This window comes from Oncorhynchus mykiss, chromosome 17 (assembly GCF_013265735.2).
Source record: "Oncorhynchus mykiss isolate Arlee chromosome 17, USDA_OmykA_1.1, whole genome shotgun sequence".
NCBI classification, from domain to species: Eukaryota; Metazoa; Chordata; class Actinopteri; order Salmoniformes; family Salmonidae; genus Oncorhynchus; species Oncorhynchus mykiss.
The window spans coordinates 54,743,126-54,761,222 of NC_048581.1; the positions used below are offsets into that span (position 1 = coordinate 54,743,126).

Below are 18,097 nucleotides of genomic sequence, written 5' to 3' on the forward strand. Positions count from 1 at the left end.
TTTCCTGTGGCGGTCCTCATGAGAGCCAGTTTCATCATAGTGTTGATGTTTTTTTGGACTGCACTTAAATAAACTTTCAAAGTTCCTGAAATGTTCTGTGTTGACTGACCTTGATGTCTTAAAATAATTATAGATGGTTGTTTCTCTTTGCTTTTTTGAGCTGTTCTTGCTATAATATGGATTTGGTATTTTACCAAATAGGGCTATATTCTGTATACCACCCTTACCTTGTTGCAACAACTAATTGAAATGCATTCCAGGTGACTACCTCATGAAGCTGGTTGAGAGAATGCCAAGAGAGTGCAAAGCTGTCATCAAGGCAAATGGTGGCTACTTTGAAAACATTTAAATATAAAACATATTTTGATTTGTTAAACACTTTTTTGGTTACTACATGATTCTATTTGTGTTATTTCATAGTTTTGATGTCTTCACTATTATTCTACAATGTCGAAAATAGTCAAAATAAAGAAAAACCCTGCAATGAGCAGGTGTGTCCAAACTTTTGACTGGTATTGTATATACATAAAGAATGTCGAATAAATAAACAAACTAACAAATAAAATAATGAAGTGAATTTGTGCAACACTTAAATAACAGTTAACATGCTTCATCACATGGATGGGGGGGGGGGGGGGGGGGGGTCTTTGGGTGATGACAGACATCGTCAAGCTAAAAGAAAACAAGGATTACAGCTGACAGTCTATAAAGTCGTCTATGGCTATCATGACACACTAATAACCTGTATAAAGTCTAACCTAACAGCTCATACAAAGGTACGTACATGCAAGTAGTAGCATAGTCGACCCCCGCCCCCCCCCTCCGCAATGTGGTCAGTCTCACTCACAAAAAAATATAACACTAATGTTTTGTGACACACAGAAGGTAAAATTGTGCATAAGTATATAACGTAAACAAAGTTTGGAAGTATGCATAAATTCAGCTGAGAAAACACAACTAATAGTGAACAAACAAGGACATCTGAACAACAACATTAGACCCCTTCTCAGTTGCATAAATCCAAAGTTACCACAGTCCCTGAATATCAACTATCTCTCTATGTACTGGCCGCAGAGGTGTCGTCATGGGAGGTTGTGCACAGCATGGCAGAGTCAAGTTAGGTTGGGGAGGTGGGTAGAGAGGTATCTTTGTGGTAGCTTTAGGCTGAAGAAGAGGGGTGGGGGAGGTCTAGGCCCACTAACTACAAAGTCTGGACCACCCATAACTCTTCTGAGATTGGAGCTAGTGTAATTAGTGGACCTAAGGGGAGGTCATTGTTTTTCGGTTTCTAGGCTACAGCAGTACAGCTACAGTTCCTGATGGGAGTCAGCAGTTTGCAGTTGTTCAGGGCGGGGCTGAGACTGCTCCCCCTCGTCCTCCCCCTCTTCCTCATCCTCTTCCCCCTGCTGTGACACCAGCTGCTGGTAGCGAGCCTGGCGCTGGTAGTCTGGGTCGATGTTGATCCAGTTATTGGCCACCCACTTAGTGCCGCGGGTGACCACACAGCCGCCATGCAGAGAGTACTCATCCTGCTCCCCCACCCAGCCTGTGTGTAACAGAGAGCAGTGAGTACAGTATTCAACAGAAGCTCTGATAACAGTAGATAACAGTAGAACTGATAGTAGAACTACCATGTGGACTAGCAGGCGGATTCTCTTTCAATGTATTTCTACAACAGTGGGCCTAACCTTCATCAAAACAACACGGACTACAGTTTTTAAATAAGGACCTGAACAGCAGTGAATGAATGAAATGGGGTCAATTGCTATGTGTGTACAATAAATTGAGTAGGCTGTCTGAGGGGCAGTAATTAAGCTGTATTAGTGTGTTTATATACTGAACTAAAATATGAATGCAACAATTTCAATGATTTTACATTGACAAGGAACAAGGAAATCAGTCAATTTAAATAAATTCATTAAGCCCTAATCTATGGATTTCACATGACTGGGCAGGGGCGCATCCAGAATTAGTTTTCCCCCACAAAATAGCTTTATTACAGACGGAAATACTCCTCAGTTTTATAAGCTATCCGGGTGCCTGGTGTCAGACAATCCCGCAGGTAAAGAAGCCAGATGTGGAGGTCCTGGCCTGGTTACACGTGGTCTGCCGGTTGGATGTACTGCCAAAATATCTAAAACGATGTTGGAGGTGGCTTTTGGTAGAGAAATTAACATTATATTATTTGGCAACAGCTCTGGTGGACATTCCTGCAGTCAGCATGCCAATTGCACGCTCCCTCAAAACTTGAGACATCTGTGGCATTGTGCTGTGATAAAACTGCACATTTTAGAGGCCTTTTATTGTCCACAGCACAAGGTGCACCTGTGTAATGATCATGCTGTTGAATCAGCTTCCTGATATGCCATACCTGTCAGGTGTATGGATTATCTTGGCAAATGAGAAATGTTCACTAAAAGAGATGTAAACAAATTTGTGAACAAAATCTGAGAGAAATAAGTTGTTTGTGCGTATGGAACATTTCTGGGATCTTTTATTTCAGCTCATGAAACATAGGACCAACACTTTACATGTTGCGTTTATATTTTTGTTTAGTATAGAAGGGCCGTTCTATGTGTGAGAGAGCACTGTGTACAGTCTGTACCTTGTCCGTCAGAAAGGTAGTTGTACCAGAACACGGCTGTCCCTTTAGTAGGCTTTACCCTCAGGTTGCTCCTATCACAGTTCTTCCTCGTGTCCATTAGATCCACATTGTTCTGGATCAGAGACTGAAAACACAAACACAATCACTCATTAATAACGTTGAGAAAAACATATCGGTACACCGACAAACATGCAAATGTTTAATATAGATACATAAACTAATGATGGGGGGGTCGATACAATTACATATCGATTTTGTTAACGCTATATCGTATCGTTTTGACAATACTGCAATATTATTTTTGCGCTAGTTGGCTATACCTGCACTAAAACTCCAGGTTTTTTCCTTCATAGCTTGTCCTCCATCTTCTTCTTTAAATAGGGAGGCAATTTATTTCCATGACTGATCAAAACGTGTTCTCTCATCCCTCTACAGCAGACATATGGTTAGCAAAATGTTCAGAACATCGAATCCCAATAAAATCACAGTATCGAATCGCAATCCAAATTGAATTGCAATACATATCACATCGGCACCCAAGTATCGTGATAATATCGTATTGTGAGGTTCCCGGCAATTCCCTAATATAAACACACAAGAACACACACACAGACAGACCATAACGCACCACTTCCTCATAGGTCCTGTTGTCTGCCACAGGGAACGCGGTCTCCCCGCCCCCCTCAACCGAGTTCAGGTAGAAGAGAACAGTGATGTACCTGGGTGTGCAACACACACATTTAATACAGACACATACTGGAACACACATCCGCACACAGACCAACCACACCATGGAAATGTGAGGCTTAGTCACAAACTACCTGATATATTGATATGTGCTAAGTTACACAAACACATCCACATAAAGTACACAGACGTTACACTACATTATCACTCAATTTAACCGTCTTAATCTGAAGGTTGTCTATCCAGACTCTCCCCTATACAGCATCGTCAAAACAAGGCCAAGGACGAGGCGCTGCCTGACTCAACACAACTCTCTCTCACCTGCAGGACGTCTCGAAGGGTGTGGAGGTGTTGGCAGCGAGGCGCGTGTGCGTGCAGGCGGTCTCAGGGTAGACAGGGCCGCTGTCATGGTGGGCGTGGTAGTGGCCTCCCTGCTCATAACGTACCACCTGGAGGGGCTCACTCAGGTCCACCAACGCAGAGGGCATCCGGGTCAGACGGGCCACCCTATGGAGGACAAATGGAGGGGGAGAAAGAGGGACAAAAATCCTTAACATCAGATTCTGATAACCTTGGCCATAGTGTTTGACTCCAACCGTTTATTAATGTGTTTGAACATTTTACAACCATCTAAAAACAAGTGACCCCAAAACATTCCATCACACAGCTCTACAATTTCAAGAGATGAAAAAAAGTGAAGAGTCCCCTCAGCCAGCTGGTTCTGAGGCTCAGTTCACCAACCCAAACCAACCCCATAGAGCCTCAAGACAGCACTCAGAAAATCTGGCCCAACGAAATCATCACAAAACAAAAAGAAAAATATATCACCTATTGGAAAGACACCACAAAAAAATCTAAGTAAACTTCAATGCTATTTGGCTCTAAACAGACAGTACATGGTGGCAGACTATCTGACCACTGTGACTGATAGAAAACTGAGGAAAACATTGACTAGGTACAGACCCAGTGAGCACAGTCTGGCTATAGAGACCGGTCATCACAGACAAACCTGGCTGCCCAGAGAGGACAGGCTGTGCTCACTCTGCTCCAGGGGAGAGGTAGAGACAGAGCGGCATTTCCTATTACACTGTGACAATTACTCAGACCTAAGAGAATATTTCTTTCCCAAAATTATAATTCAATACAAATAATTTGAAACTATAAAAGATGAAGAAAAAATCTAATATTTATTGGGTGAAAAGCCAAAATGTGCAGTTTTGGCAGCCAAATATGTGTTCTCCTGCCACAACCTGAGGGACGACCAGTGAAAAGTGCAAAGTAAAGTAATTGAAAGAGAATCCGCCTGCTAGTCCACATGGTAGTTCTACTATCAGTTCTACTGTTATCTACTGTTATCAGAGCTTCTGTTGAATACTGTACTCACTGCTCTCTGTTACACACAGGCTGGGTGGGGGAGCAGGATGAGTACTCTCTGCATGGCGGCTGTGTGGTCACCCGCGGCACTAACGATAATATTTCCCATCTTGTTTTGTTTTGTCTTTCATACCACTTCATGTCATATATCTCAGTCATGTTGACACTGGTCAAATACCATTGCTTTAATGTATTGTTGTTCTCATTAATATTGTTGTTGTAGTTGTTGTTAATGGTAATCCCATGTCCACTACTACTATTATTATTGCTGTTTGGTCGCACCATTTATTTATATATAAATATATATCTATTTTATATATGTACATTTGTTTTTCTTTTTTCGATATGTATACTTTGACAATGTAAGTAATACAGTTTTTCTCAGTCGCTTTGGTGCATTTCTTAGATCAAAAGTGCAATTCTTGATACAACTTGTACAAATTCCAAATCATCTAGTCACTTGTGCACATCATTAAAGCAATATCTTATTCCTTTGAACAAATTGCAATTGATAATGTACAAGTGTCAGCTTTTTTTCCACATGATCAATTGCTCATGTCATGTTGATCAAAATATAGTAGATGGTTCTCTGTTGAATAGTCTTACCCCTCAAAACATCTAGGCATTAGTTCCTTGCATAAGCCATTACATGCAAAATTGTTGAACTATTTGTCATAAACTGTCAAGCATAGTTTTACACATTTCTATTAGACATTTTGTACAAAAACGTGAATTGATGAATCGTGCAGGTGAAATTGACCCTCACTCATGAAGGAATGTAAAGTGTTAGTTCAACCAACAATCAACCAGTTGTCTAAATTGCTCAAAGGTGCATCTCATGAAGAATCAATTGGCAAGCATATATAGACAGACCACAACACAGAGTTGCAATTTTCCAATAATGGATGGACCAGGAAACGAACAGGGTCAACAGCCAAGAGGAGGAAGAAGAGGAGCAAGGATGCGTGGTGGAAGGCAAAACAGAGGAAGAGGCAGAAGAGGACATAGGCGCATATCTGATGACATAAGGGCCACTATTGTAGACCATGTTGTCAATCATGGCCTTACAATGGCTGAGGTGGGTCGAAGGGTGCAGCTTAATGTTGGGAGATCAACCGTGTCCTCAATAGTTAAAACGTTTCGAAGAGAGAACAGGTATGTCCACCAATGTACAGTGCCCTGTTACTGTATATAAGCAGTATACTGTATACTTCCTACAATGCTTCATATTACAGTAGTCCACTTGTATTTCACAGCATACAGAAATATACTCTATACAGATACATACTGCACCTTACATGCACCCACCTGTATGTTTTACAGTAAAATGTGTGTTCGCATAGTTTTTGTCTATGTGAAAGTGTGCGATGCATCACTGCATTTTCCCCCACATAGGACTGCAAGATTACCTCAAACCGGTGGCAGAGGACGCCTTTTCACACCTCAACAGGAGGAGGCTATTTGCACCATGGTCCGAGCAAATAATGCCATGAGACTCAGGGAAATACAAAGGACCATTATAGAAGACAACGATGTCTTGGAAAACATCCATATGGTTAGCATCTCAACCATCGACAGGGTGCTGCCAGATGAGTATGAAACAGCTGTACCGTGTACCATTCCAAAGGAATGAGGACAGAGTTAAGGAGCTACGGTACCAGTATGTACAGGTAAAACATATATCTATGTAACTACTTTACAGAAACATTTTATAGTGATACATAGTACAGTAAGCATAAACTGGACACATTTCCATTGCTGTGGAAGGAACATGCAATATGTACATTTTATGTCACTCTTCCTTACCAAAACAAATTCAATTGTGTGTTCTGGGATATAGCGTATAATGGAGTTGGAATCAAGTGAACCCTCTCACAACTTTGTATACGTGGATGAGGCTGGCTTCAACCTGACCAAATGCAGAAGGCGGGGTCGGAATATCATCGGTCACAGAGCTACTGTGGATTTGCCAGGCCAACGGGGAGGAAATATCACCATGTGTGCTGCTATTTCGGAGCATGGTGTCCTAACCCATATCCCCCTTATAGGGCCATGCAACACCCAGCATCTACTCAACTTTTTAGTGACTCTCTACAGGGCTCTCATCCCTGATGATCCCTGATGATGAGAGGGGTCTGTTTAGAGAGGATTTGCCAAAGTATGTGGACATTTGTGATAATGTGAGTTTCCATCAATCAAACATCATAAGGCAATGGTTTGTGACCCACCCGAGGATGCTCATAGAATTCCTCCCACCTTATTCACCATTCCTTAACCCAATTGAGGAGTTATTTTCAGCATTGGAGGTGGAAGGTGTACGATCGTCAGCCACACACACAGATGACCCTGCTGGCTGCAATGGATGCAGCATGTGAGAACATCACAGTAGACGCCTGCAGAGGATGGATAGGGCATTCCAAAAGATTCTTTCCACGTTGCATTGGAAGGGAAAATATCCGGTGTGATGTGGATGAGAATATGTGGGCTGACAGACAGGAAGGTCTGGATGTGTAGAGACAGCACAAGTGCTGCGGGCAAAGTTGTGCCTTAGGGGTGGTTTCCTGTGTTTCTTTCTAATTTAGTTTTTTTCCTTTGTGCCCCTTGGGTTGTCCAGTCTCTTTCAATCAATAACCCACATACAGTAATATGTAAATAGTACTGTTGAAATTGATATATGCCATAGAAGTGCAGCCTTGTGCATTTTCAATACAGTCACTGTCATCCAAACTGTAGCCTAAGTTTACATCAGGTAATACTGTCAAAGTACACAGTTACATTGACAACATGCCTAAACATTTTGATGACCTTGTTCGTGAACAATGACTCAATGACTTATCATTCTGATGACACTGACATGATCATTGGCATGAATATTTACTTTTGAGAGATGTACTAAGGATTTTTAGTGACTGACTAGCTTTAGAAACATATCTATTGTATATTGCAGTTTGTACAAATTGTTCTGAGAAATGCACTTATTATTTTGCACATGTTAGGAATGATGTGAAAAATGCACCAAAGCGACTGAGAAAAATTTAATGAACTGTGTAATGAACTTGCCATGTCAATAAAGTCAATTGAATTAAATTGAGAGAGAGAGAAAGAGAGAAAGAGGGGCCAGGAGAGAGAGAGAGAGTTAGAGGGGCCAGGAGAGAGAGAGAGGGGCCAGGAAAGAGAGAGAGAGGGGCCAGGAGAGAGCGAGAGAGGGGCCAGGAGAGAGAGAGAGGGGCCAGGAGAGAGAGAGAGAGGAGCCAGGAGAGAGAGAGAGAGGGGCCAGGAGAGAGAGAGAGGGGCCAGGAGAGAGAGAGAGGGGCCAGGAGAGAGAGAGAGAGGGACCAGAAGAGAGAGAGAGGGGCCAGGAGAGAGAGTGAGAGGGGCCAGGAGAGAGAGTGAGAGGGGCCAGGAGAGAGAGAGAGGGGCCAGGAGAGAGAGAGAGGGGCCATAAGAGAGAGAGAGGCCAGTGAAGAGGCTAGGGCAACAGTTGACAATGATGTTCTCCTCACCTCTTCTTGAGGTCTCGGAGAACCTGGTGTGCCCCCTGTCCCTGGTATAGCCAGGTGTGTCTGCTGTTCCTGACCAGCTGGCTGCTCTTCACCCCGCGCTGCTGCAAGAAACGCTGGAACGCATCACTGCCCAGGCGCCTGAACTCCTCCAGGCTCAGCAAGCCTAACACAGACACAAAGATGTCACCTACAGGCACAAAGTGGGTCGCATACAGACGCAGATATCCAATATGAGCAGCCTGAAAAGATTAGCTCTGTATGCATAGAGACAGAGGTGTCTACCTATCACAAAGAGGCCCGTGTCGAGAATGACCCTTACCGTTACCGTCAGGGTCAGCCTTCAGTCCAGCATAGATCTCTTTCAGATTCTCTGGTGTCAGCCAGATCCCGTCCCTCACTCGTGAATGTGTCAATATCTGTAGGAGGCCCAGGAACATGAATAAATCACACATAAAGAAGATAATACAATACATGTTTATTGATCCATTATAAAAAAGGAACAAAATACATTTCTACATTTGCTGCTCCAGTACCACCACACTATGATTAATGATGTGTGTTCACTCCACTCAGTGGCCTTGTGGAGTGTCCGCCCTGAGATTGGAAGGTTCAGGTGTTCGTTCCCTGGCTGAGTCACAACAAAGGCTGATTAAAAGAAATGGGACCCGATGAGTCTCTGCTTAGCACTCAGCATTAACATTAACTCAGCATGAGAACCGCTGGGCCTCGAGGGACCCCCCCCCTTCAAGCTAATGAGCAGTCATTCTGACTCCAACACTAACAGTATAATTAATAAATGTCACAAACGCTATGGCAAAAACACAATAGTATTTTCATTAGTTTATGTTACTGTAAGCTGTTACTTTTAATGTAAAAACCAAAACATTTGAGTGTTCAATTTTATTTGTGGGGTGCCTTTCTTACAACAATGAAAGAGAAAGCATGTGTGTTGGAACACAGTAACAGCTTCTTTCCATGAAGACAAAATAAAAATACCTCAACCACCGAGAGGCGCGGTCAAATGATGAAAACACCAGTAGCCTAAACATCATTATAAGTGCGCGTGATAAATAGTGAAAATCAGCACAACAGTAAAAATGGCATTATAATGAATAGAAGTGTGGATATGACAGCAGTAAAATAAAGAATAATAAATGATTGTCAGCTCTTGCTCACATGGTGTGTGTCTTCACGCAATGGCATCAGTTGGATTTAATTCATTGTTAGCGCTTTTCCTAACGGTCAACACAAATCTTCGCCACTTTCACTTGCTCGACACACTTAGCACAAACACGTCGCTTGCAGGCAACACAGGTGTCTTGGATTCTGGTCTTAGTGCATCTGGCCACCTGGTACTGTCTCCTCCCCTGGAGTTGTGCAGACAATTGTTAATCAACAGCGATGTCGTCTCCTGGTTTGTAACATGTAATGCGGTTCTGTACAAACTAGTTCTGAAACGTTGGCTACCATGGCGCACGTCTGTTTTCCAGGTGTCGCGTTCTTGTTTCTTTGCCTTAAAAAAAACAGAGGTAACGCTGAACCGATCCCGTGACATAGTGCCTATAAGAACATCCAATAGTCAAAGGTATATGAAATACAAATGGTATAGAGAGAAATAGTTGACGTGTCATAATTCCTATAATAACTACAACCTAAAACTTCTGGGAATATTGAACCACCAGCTTCTATATGTTCTCATGTTCTGAGCAAGCAACTTAAACAAAAAAAAATTTCAAACAGTTTTGGAATTATTTAAACCAAATTGAACATGTTTCATTATTTGTTTGAGACTAAATAGATTTTATTTATGTATTATATTAAGTTAATATAGGGTTCATTGTTCATTCAGTATTGTTGTAATTGTCATTATTACAAATATATATATAAAAAAATCGGTTGATTACTGATTAATCAGTTTGGTCCTCCAATAATCGGTACCGGCGTTGAAAGATCATAATCGGTCGACCTCTAATTGGAATATACCAATACAATAGAATGGCCTGCCCTGTTCTTCATTCACAATTGGTGATTACATAATTATGCATTGTTCGCTTCCCCTAACTCATCAACTCCCCCATCATACTTTTCTTAATTTATTTCATCTGTTGTTTGTGTGAAATTCATTTCGGTATAGTTTAGGTTCAGTTCCGAGGCGATTATCAATTGGGCACGGCACCTTCCACTGTCGGGAGATGGAGCGAGGCAGGATATACTGTCAGGAGGAGGCAACACAGGGAAATTATTTAAAAAATGACACTCCCTACTATAGTGGTTATAACTCCAGTTCCGTTTGTGATTTTAAGATTTTAACAACGGCAGTGTGTTATATAGACTTATTTAGGAAAAGTCAAGGACGAAGGGGGGAATGACTTTAAAAATGAAGGAGTAATATACAGTGGGGCAAAAAAGTATTTAGTCAGCCACCAATTGTGCAAGTTCTCCCACTTAAAAAGATGAGGCCTGTAATTTTCATCATAGGTACACCTCAACTATGACAGACAAAATGAGAAGAAGAAAAATCCAGAAAATCACATTGTAGGATTTTTTATGAATTTATTTGCAAATTATGGTGGAAAATAAGTATTTGGTCAATAACAAAAGTTTATCTCAATACTTTGTTATATACCCTTTGTTGGCAATGACAGAGGTCAAACGTTTTCACACACTGTTGCTGGTATTTTGGCCCATTCCTCCATGCAGATCTCCTCTAGAGCAGTGATGTTTTGGGGCTGTTGCTGGGCAACACAGACTTTCAACTCCCTCCAAAGATTTTCTATGGGGTTGAGATCTGGAGACTGGCTAGGCCACTCCAGGATCTTGAAATGCTTCTTACGAAGCCACTCCTTCGTTGACCGGGCGGTGTGTTTGGGATCATTGTCATGCTGAAAGACCCCGCCACGTTTCATCTTCAATGCCCTTGCTGATGGAAGGAGGTTTTCACTCAAAATCTCACGATACATGGGCCCATTCATTCTTTCCTTTACACGGATCAGTCGTCCTGGTCCCTTTGCAGAAAAACAGCCCCAAAGCATGATGTTTCCACCCCCATGCTTCACAGTAGGTATGGTGTTCTTTGGATGCAACTCAGCATTCTTTGTCCTCCAAACACGACGAGTTGAGTTTTTACCAAAAAGTTATATTTTGGTTTCATCTGACCATATGACATTCTCCCAATCTTCTTCTAGATCATCGAAATGCTCTCTAGCAAACTTCAGACGGGCCTGGACATGTACTGGCTTAAGCAGGGGGACACGTCTGGCACTGCAGGATTTGAGTCCCTGGCGGCGTAGTGTGTTACTGATGGTAGGCTTTGTTACTTTGGTCCCAGCTCTCTGCAGGTCATTCACTAGGTCCCCCCGTGTGGTTCTGGGATTTTTGCTCACCGTTCTTGTGATCATTTTGACCCCACGGGGTGAGATCTTGCATGGAGCCCCAGATCGAGGGAGATTATCAGTGGTCTTGTATGTCTTCCATTTCCTAATAATTGCTCCCACAGTTGATGTCTTCAAACCAAGCTGCTTACCTATTGCAGATTCAGTCTTCCCAGCCTGGTGCAGGTCTACAATTGTGTTTCTGGTGTCCTTTGACAGCTCTTTGGTCTTGGCCATAGAGGAGTTTGGAGTGTGACTGTTTGAGGTTGTGGACAGGTGTCTTTTATACTGATAACAAGTTCAAACAGGTGCTATTAATACAGGTAACGAGTGGAGGACAGAGGAGCCTCTTAAAGAAGAAGTTACAGGTCTGTGAGAGCCAGAAATCTTGCTTGTTTGTAGGTGACCAAATACTTATTTTCCACCATAATTTGCAAATAAATTCATAAAAAATCCTACAATGTGATTTTCTGGATTTTCTTTCTCATTTTGTCTGTCATAGTTGAAGTGTACCTATGATGAAAATTACAGGCCTCTCTCATCTTTTTAAGTGGTTAGAACTTGCACAATTGGTGGCTGACTAAATACTTGTTTGCCCCACTGTATATTTTTATTCATGAGCAGTCAAAATGACTGCTTTAATGGTTCTAGTGTTAAGGAGATATATTGGGCTTGAGGCCTTATGATAGACTAGCGTCCTGTCCAGGAGGTGTACTACATCAAATAACCTCACGCTACAGAAACAGGATATAGGCTCCTGCTCCTGTGAGCCGTTCCGGCTCGCACTTGTGCAAGACTACTACTGCTCACAGACACACATCCTCGCTTGCCCACCCACACACCTCCTGGAGTTGTAGCTGTCCGTCCTGGTTGAGGTCTAGCAGGTTGAAGATCTCCTCAGGGCTGAGGTTGAGCTGCTCCGTCAGCTCCTCCTGTCCCTCAGGCACCATCACCTGGCTCTCCATCAGGCCCTTCAGCTGGGCCAGCTGCACCACCACACGACACTCCTCTTCAGACAGGAACCCTGGGATCTCTGGAGAGAGAGGCACACCGTAAACACCCGTTTGAACGCATGCACGCACCCAAACACACGTATGAGTGCACGCACACACTTACACAAACACACGTATGAATGCACCCTCGTGCGCACACACACACACACACACACACACCCTTGGAGAGCAATGACAGCATCAGCCACTAACAAGGTGCAGAGGGGTGCAATGCAGAGCAGAAGTTTAGTAGAGAGAGCTCTCACCAAACAGCAGGGGCTTCAGACTCAGGGTCCGCATCTCATGCACATTGCCTGGCACCAGTGACAACTTCTGGACATGGCCCACCTGTGAAAAAATAACACTGACTATAACTTCATACCATCAAGATGGCACGGAACACACCATTCACATAGAAGAAAAGCACAACAGACACTAGCCCACCGCTGAACCGTATAGACTACTACTGTCTGTAAGGTTAAGCTCTGGGCTAAACAGAGACAGAACTACACAGGCATCCTTACGCCTTGATCACACCGGTAGCGTCATTTCTCTAAATATTACACACCGTCATCTGGATATGTGTGGCGGAAAAGTTCAGCATTCACCTTCTGCTACCATTTCTGTCAAGCTGTCTTCTTACACAGTTTGACGCATACATTCAATAAATCCAATGTAACGCATTGGAATGAACGCACTGCAACTGCCTCTGCAATGCAATTCTGTTGAAGTCTGAAGTTTTCATACACCTTAGCCAAAAACACAAGTTTAAAATGTATTTCACAATTCCTGACATTTACTCCTAGAAAAAATTCCCTGTCTTAGGTCAGTTAGGATCACCACTTTATTTTAAGAATGTAAAATGTCAGAATAATAGTAGAGAGAATTAGTTATTTCAGCGTTTATTTCTTTCATCTCATTCCCAGTGGGTCAGAGGTTTACATACACTCAATTAATATTTGGTAGCATTGCCTTTGAATTGTTTAACTTGGGTGAAACGTTGTGGGTAGCCTTACGCAAGCTTCCCACAATAAGTTGGGTGAATTTTGGCCCATTCCTCCGACAGAGCTGGTGTAACTCAGTCAGGTTTGTAGGCCTCTTTGTTCACACACACCTTTTCAGTTCTGCCCACAGCTTTTCTTTGGGATTGAGGTCAGGGCTTTGTGATGGCCACTCCAATACTTTGACTTTGTTGTCCTTAAGCCATTTCGCCACAACTTTGGAAGTATGCTTGGGGGTCATTGTCCATTTAGAAGACCCATTTGCGACCAAGCTAAAACTTCCTGACTGATGTCTTGAGATGTTGCTTCCATATATCCACATCATTTTCCTCCCTCATGATGCCATCTATTTTGTGAAGTGCACCAGTCCCTCCTACAGCAAAGCACCCCAACAACATGATGCTGCCACCCCCGTGCTTCACGGTTGGGATGGTGTTCTTCGGCTTACAAGCTTCCCCCTTTTTCCTCCAAACATAACAATGGTCATTAAGGCCAAACAGTTCTATTTTTGTTTCATCAGACCAGAGGACATTTCTCCAAAAAGTACGATCTTTGTCCCCATGTGCAGTTGCAAACTGTAGTCTTGCTTTTTTTATGGTGGTTTGGAGCAGTGGCTTCTTCCTTGCTGAGCGGCCTTTCAGGTTATGTCGATATAGGACTCGTTTTACTGTGGATATAGATACTTTTGTACCCGTTTCCTCTAGCATCTTCACAAGGACCTTTGCTGTTGTTCTGGGACTGAGTTGCACTTTTCGCACCAAAGTACGTTCATCTTTAGGAGACAGAACGTGGCTCCTTCCTGAGCGGTATGATGGTTGCGTGGTCCCATGGCGTTTATACTTGCATACTATTGTTTGTAAAGATGAACGTGGTACCTTCGGGTCTTTGGAAATTACTCCCAAGGATGAACCAGACTTGTGGAGTGTTTTTTTCTGAGGCCTTGGCTGATTTCTTTTGATTTTCCCATGATGTCAAGCAAAAAGGCACAGAGTTTGAAGATAGGCCTTGAAATACATCCACAGGTATACCTCCAATTGACTCAAATTATGTCAATTAGCCTATTAGAAGCTTCTAAAGCCATGACATCCTTTTATGGAATTTTCCAAGCTGTTTAAAGACAGTCAACTTAGTGTATGTAAACTTCTGACCCACTGGAATTGTGATACAGTGAATTATAAGTGAAATAATCTGTCTGTAAACAATTTTTGGAAAAATTACTTGTGTCATAGACAAAGTAGATGTCCTAACCAACTTGACAAAACTATAGTTTGTTAACAAGAAATGTGTAGAGTGGTTAAAAAACGAGTTTTAATGACTCCAATCTAAGTGTATGTAAACTTCCGACTTCAACTGTACATGAACACACTTCTGGTGTACCAAAATGCAAAACCTTGTTGGTGTGATCAAGGCCTTAACTCACCCGTATGCCCTCTAGGCGTGGAAGGTACATATGCTGCTGAAAGGAAGAATCTGACTGTTGCTGATTGAACTCGGGGGGCTTGTGATGATTGCTTCCACCGCTTGCCTTCGGGGTGGCCAGTACCTCTCCAGGGCTGTTGTTGTAGTGCACGTAGAGGAGTAGCGCAATGACATTGATGATGTATACATGGAAAAAGACCATTACCACCATGAAGTAAGAGCGGGAGCACACGTTGCTCCTCTGCAACGGGACCCGCTCTCGTGGCATAGGGGGTAGGGTTGGTAATGGAACGGCTTCATCATGTTCATCACTGTCGTCGCAGTCCTGTGGTTCAATCATATTTGACCTGATATGATGATGGACCATAAGCTTATCACTGGTTTGTTGTTCTGAGTACCTTTTGGACCCTGGTACCGAGAAAGACGTCAATTGACGTGTTAAATAATGCAGTCGGTTCTTTCTGGTAGGCTACGTTAAGTCATAAAAGTTACCGCATGAGTGCACAATCCATACTGCCCAGACTCAATCATCATCATTGCATAGTCATACAACCCACATTCTCCGCTAGTACCTGTCAACTAGCAAGTTAATGTTATTATTTTCTGTAAAATAAATCAATAAGCGACGAAACGTGAGGCTTGGCAGTACTTTGGTTGAATTCACAGTAACGTTAGCTAGCTACACACATCACACTTACAGGACTGCATCCAACGTCTCTGGTTCACGTTGCGGTTTCAGCAGTCCGTGCTGCGCACCTCCAAAAATATAGGGAAAAGAGCCATATCAAAAGGTGTGCGATTTATACATTCGAAGGTTTTTGGTGCAGTGATCATCTATTTACATTGAAAAACAAAAAAAATATGCGTCCGACCTCTCATTTCTGCCACAAATATCTTCGTGGCGTTTGTTTTGAAACGGACAACACGCCATTCCCCTGACAACTACTGTACACTACTATTTTGCTAGCAGCACTAACGATAATGTCACCTCTCTATGGTAATGCAAACCTTAAAAATAAAAGCCCGCATTTCCAAACATTGCAAGGTGGTTAACTCAACTCAACTCACTAATTCAAAATATACCGTATGTAACGGATAATTCATGAATGGAAAATAATTTAACGATGTGTTCCACAACGCGCTAGCGGAGTGGTACTGACCTTCCGCGGAGTTGCATTATTTTCCAGAGAATGCATCGAGCCCCGAGTTGAATATGCCTTTACTACCATGGCTATAATTTAACACATTTGACACTATAAACGTGTTCATTCAAACGTGTTCATATTTAAAATAATTTATACAAATAAACATACATATACAGTACCAGTGAAAGGTTTGGACACACCTACTCATCCAAGGGTTTTTCTTTATGTTTTACTATTTTCTACATTGTAAAATAATAGTGAATAAATCACAACTATGAAATAACACATATGGAATCATGTAGTAACCAAAAAAGTGTTAAACAAATCAAAATATATATTTTATTTTAGATTCTTAAACGTATCCACCCTTTGCAATGATGACAGCTTTGCACACTCTTGTCATTCTCTCAACCAGTTTCACCTGGAATGCTTTTCCAACAGTTGGCTGCTTTTCCTTCATTCTGCGATCCAACTCTTCCCTAACCATCTCAATTGGGTTGAAGTCAGGTGATTGTGGAGGCCAGGTCATCTGAAGCAGCACTCCATCACTCTCCTTTTTGGTCAAGTAGCCCTTTACACAGCCTGGAGGTGTGTTGGTTCATTGTCCTGTTGAAAAACAAATGATAGTCCCACTAAGCACAAACCAGATGGGATGGTGTACTCTATCGCTGCAGATTGCTGTGGTAGCCATGCTGGTTAAGTGTGCCTTGAATTCTAAATAATTCACTGACAGTGTCAACAGCAAAGCATCCCCTCACCATCACACCTCCTCCTCTACGCTTCATGGTTGGAACCACACATGCAGAGAGTAATAATGTACTGTTGTTTCTCTTTGCTTATTTGAGATGTTCTTGCCATAATATGGACATGGTCTTTTACAAAATAGGGCTATCTTCTGTATACCACCCCTACCTTGTCACAACACAACTGATTGGCTCAAATGCAATAAGATGGAAAGAAATGACACAAATGTACTTTTAACAAGACACACCTGTTAATTGAAATACAGTCCAGGTGAATACCTCATAAAGCTGGTTGGGAGAATGCCAAGAGTGTGCAAAGCTGTCGTCAAGTCAAAGGCTGGCTACTTTGAAGAATCTCAAATCTGGCTTTTTCAGTTCTGCCAACACATTTTCTATAGGATTGAGGTTAGGGCTTTGTGATGGCGACTCCAATAGCTTGACTTTGTTGTCCTTAAGCAATTTCTCCACAACTTTGGAAGTATGCTTGGGATCATTATCCATTTGAAAGACCCATTTGCGACCAAGCTTTAACTACCTGACTGATGTCTTGAGATGTTGCTTCCCCGTGCTTCACGGTTGGGATGGTGTTCCTCGGCTTGCAAGCGTCCCCCTTTTTCCTCCAAACATAACAATGGTCATTATGGCTCAACAGCTCTGTTTTTGTTTCATCAGACCAGATGACATTTCTCCAAAAAGTACGATCTTTGTCCCCATGTACAGTTGCAAATCGTAGTCTTGCTTTTTTATTGCGGTTTGGAGCAGTGGCTTCTTCCTTGCTGAGCAGCCTTTCAGGTTATGTTAACATAGGACTCGTCTTACTGTGGATATAGATACTTTTGTACCAGTTTCCTCCAGCATCTTCACAAGGTCCTTTGTTGTTGTTCTGGGACTGAGTTGCACTTTTTGCACCAAAGTACGTTCATCACTAAGAGACAGAACGCGTCTTCTTCCTGAGGGGTACGACGGCTGCGTGGTCCCATGGTGTTTATACTTGTGTACTATTGTTTGTACAGATGAACGTGGTACCTTCAGGCGTTTGGAATTTACTCCCTAGGATGAACCAGACTTGTGGAGGTCTACCATTTTTTTTCTGAGGTCTTGGCTAATTTCTTTTGATTTTCCCATGATGTCAAGCAAAGAGGCACTGAGTTTGAAGGTAGGCCCTGAAATACATCCACAGGTACAGTATACCTCCAATTGACTCAAATGATGTCAATTAGCCTATCAGAAGCTTCTAAAGCCATGACATCATTTTCT

At 42.5% G+C, this 18,097-nt stretch overlaps 1 protein-coding gene across 2 annotated transcripts; it reads right to left on the reverse strand.

Annotated features, from left to right (window-relative positions):
• Nucleotides 1-399: 399 nt before the first annotated feature.
• LOC110494132 (transmembrane prolyl 4-hydroxylase) lies at nt 400-16,146 on the reverse strand. Of its 2 annotated transcripts, none has more exons than XM_036950177.1 (10): nt 15,651-16,146; nt 14,954-15,360; nt 12,799-12,880; nt 12,383-12,573; nt 8,489-8,585; nt 8,170-8,332; nt 3,614-3,799; nt 3,234-3,324; nt 2,606-2,729; nt 400-1,546 (listed from the first exon to the last, which is right to left on the reverse strand). In XM_036950177.1, exons 1-10 carry the CDS (start codon nt 15,658-15,660, stop codon nt 1,308-1,310), a joined length of 1,590 nt encoding a protein of 529 aa, XP_036806072.1. In that variant the 5' UTR covers nt 15,661-16,146; the 3' UTR covers nt 400-1,307. The 2 variants fall into 2 exon arrangements, 1 of the variants encoding a protein (XP_036806072.1); XR_005037017.1 differs by having other exon boundaries at nt 1,413-1,546; nt 3,224-3,324.
• Between the last annotated feature and the right edge of the window lie 1,951 nt (nt 16,147-18,097).

Coding starts and splice junctions, on each gene's coding strand:
- LOC110494132 (XM_036950177.1), bottom strand. Junction 3,800..8,169: donor CTCCGAGACCTCAAGAAGAG/GTGAGGAGAACA, acceptor TGTCCTCCATAG/GGTGGCCCGTCTGACCCGGA. Junction 3,325..3,613: donor CCCTTCGAGACGTCCTGCAG/GTGAGAGAGAGT, acceptor TTGCACACCCAG/GTACATCACTGTTCTCTTCT.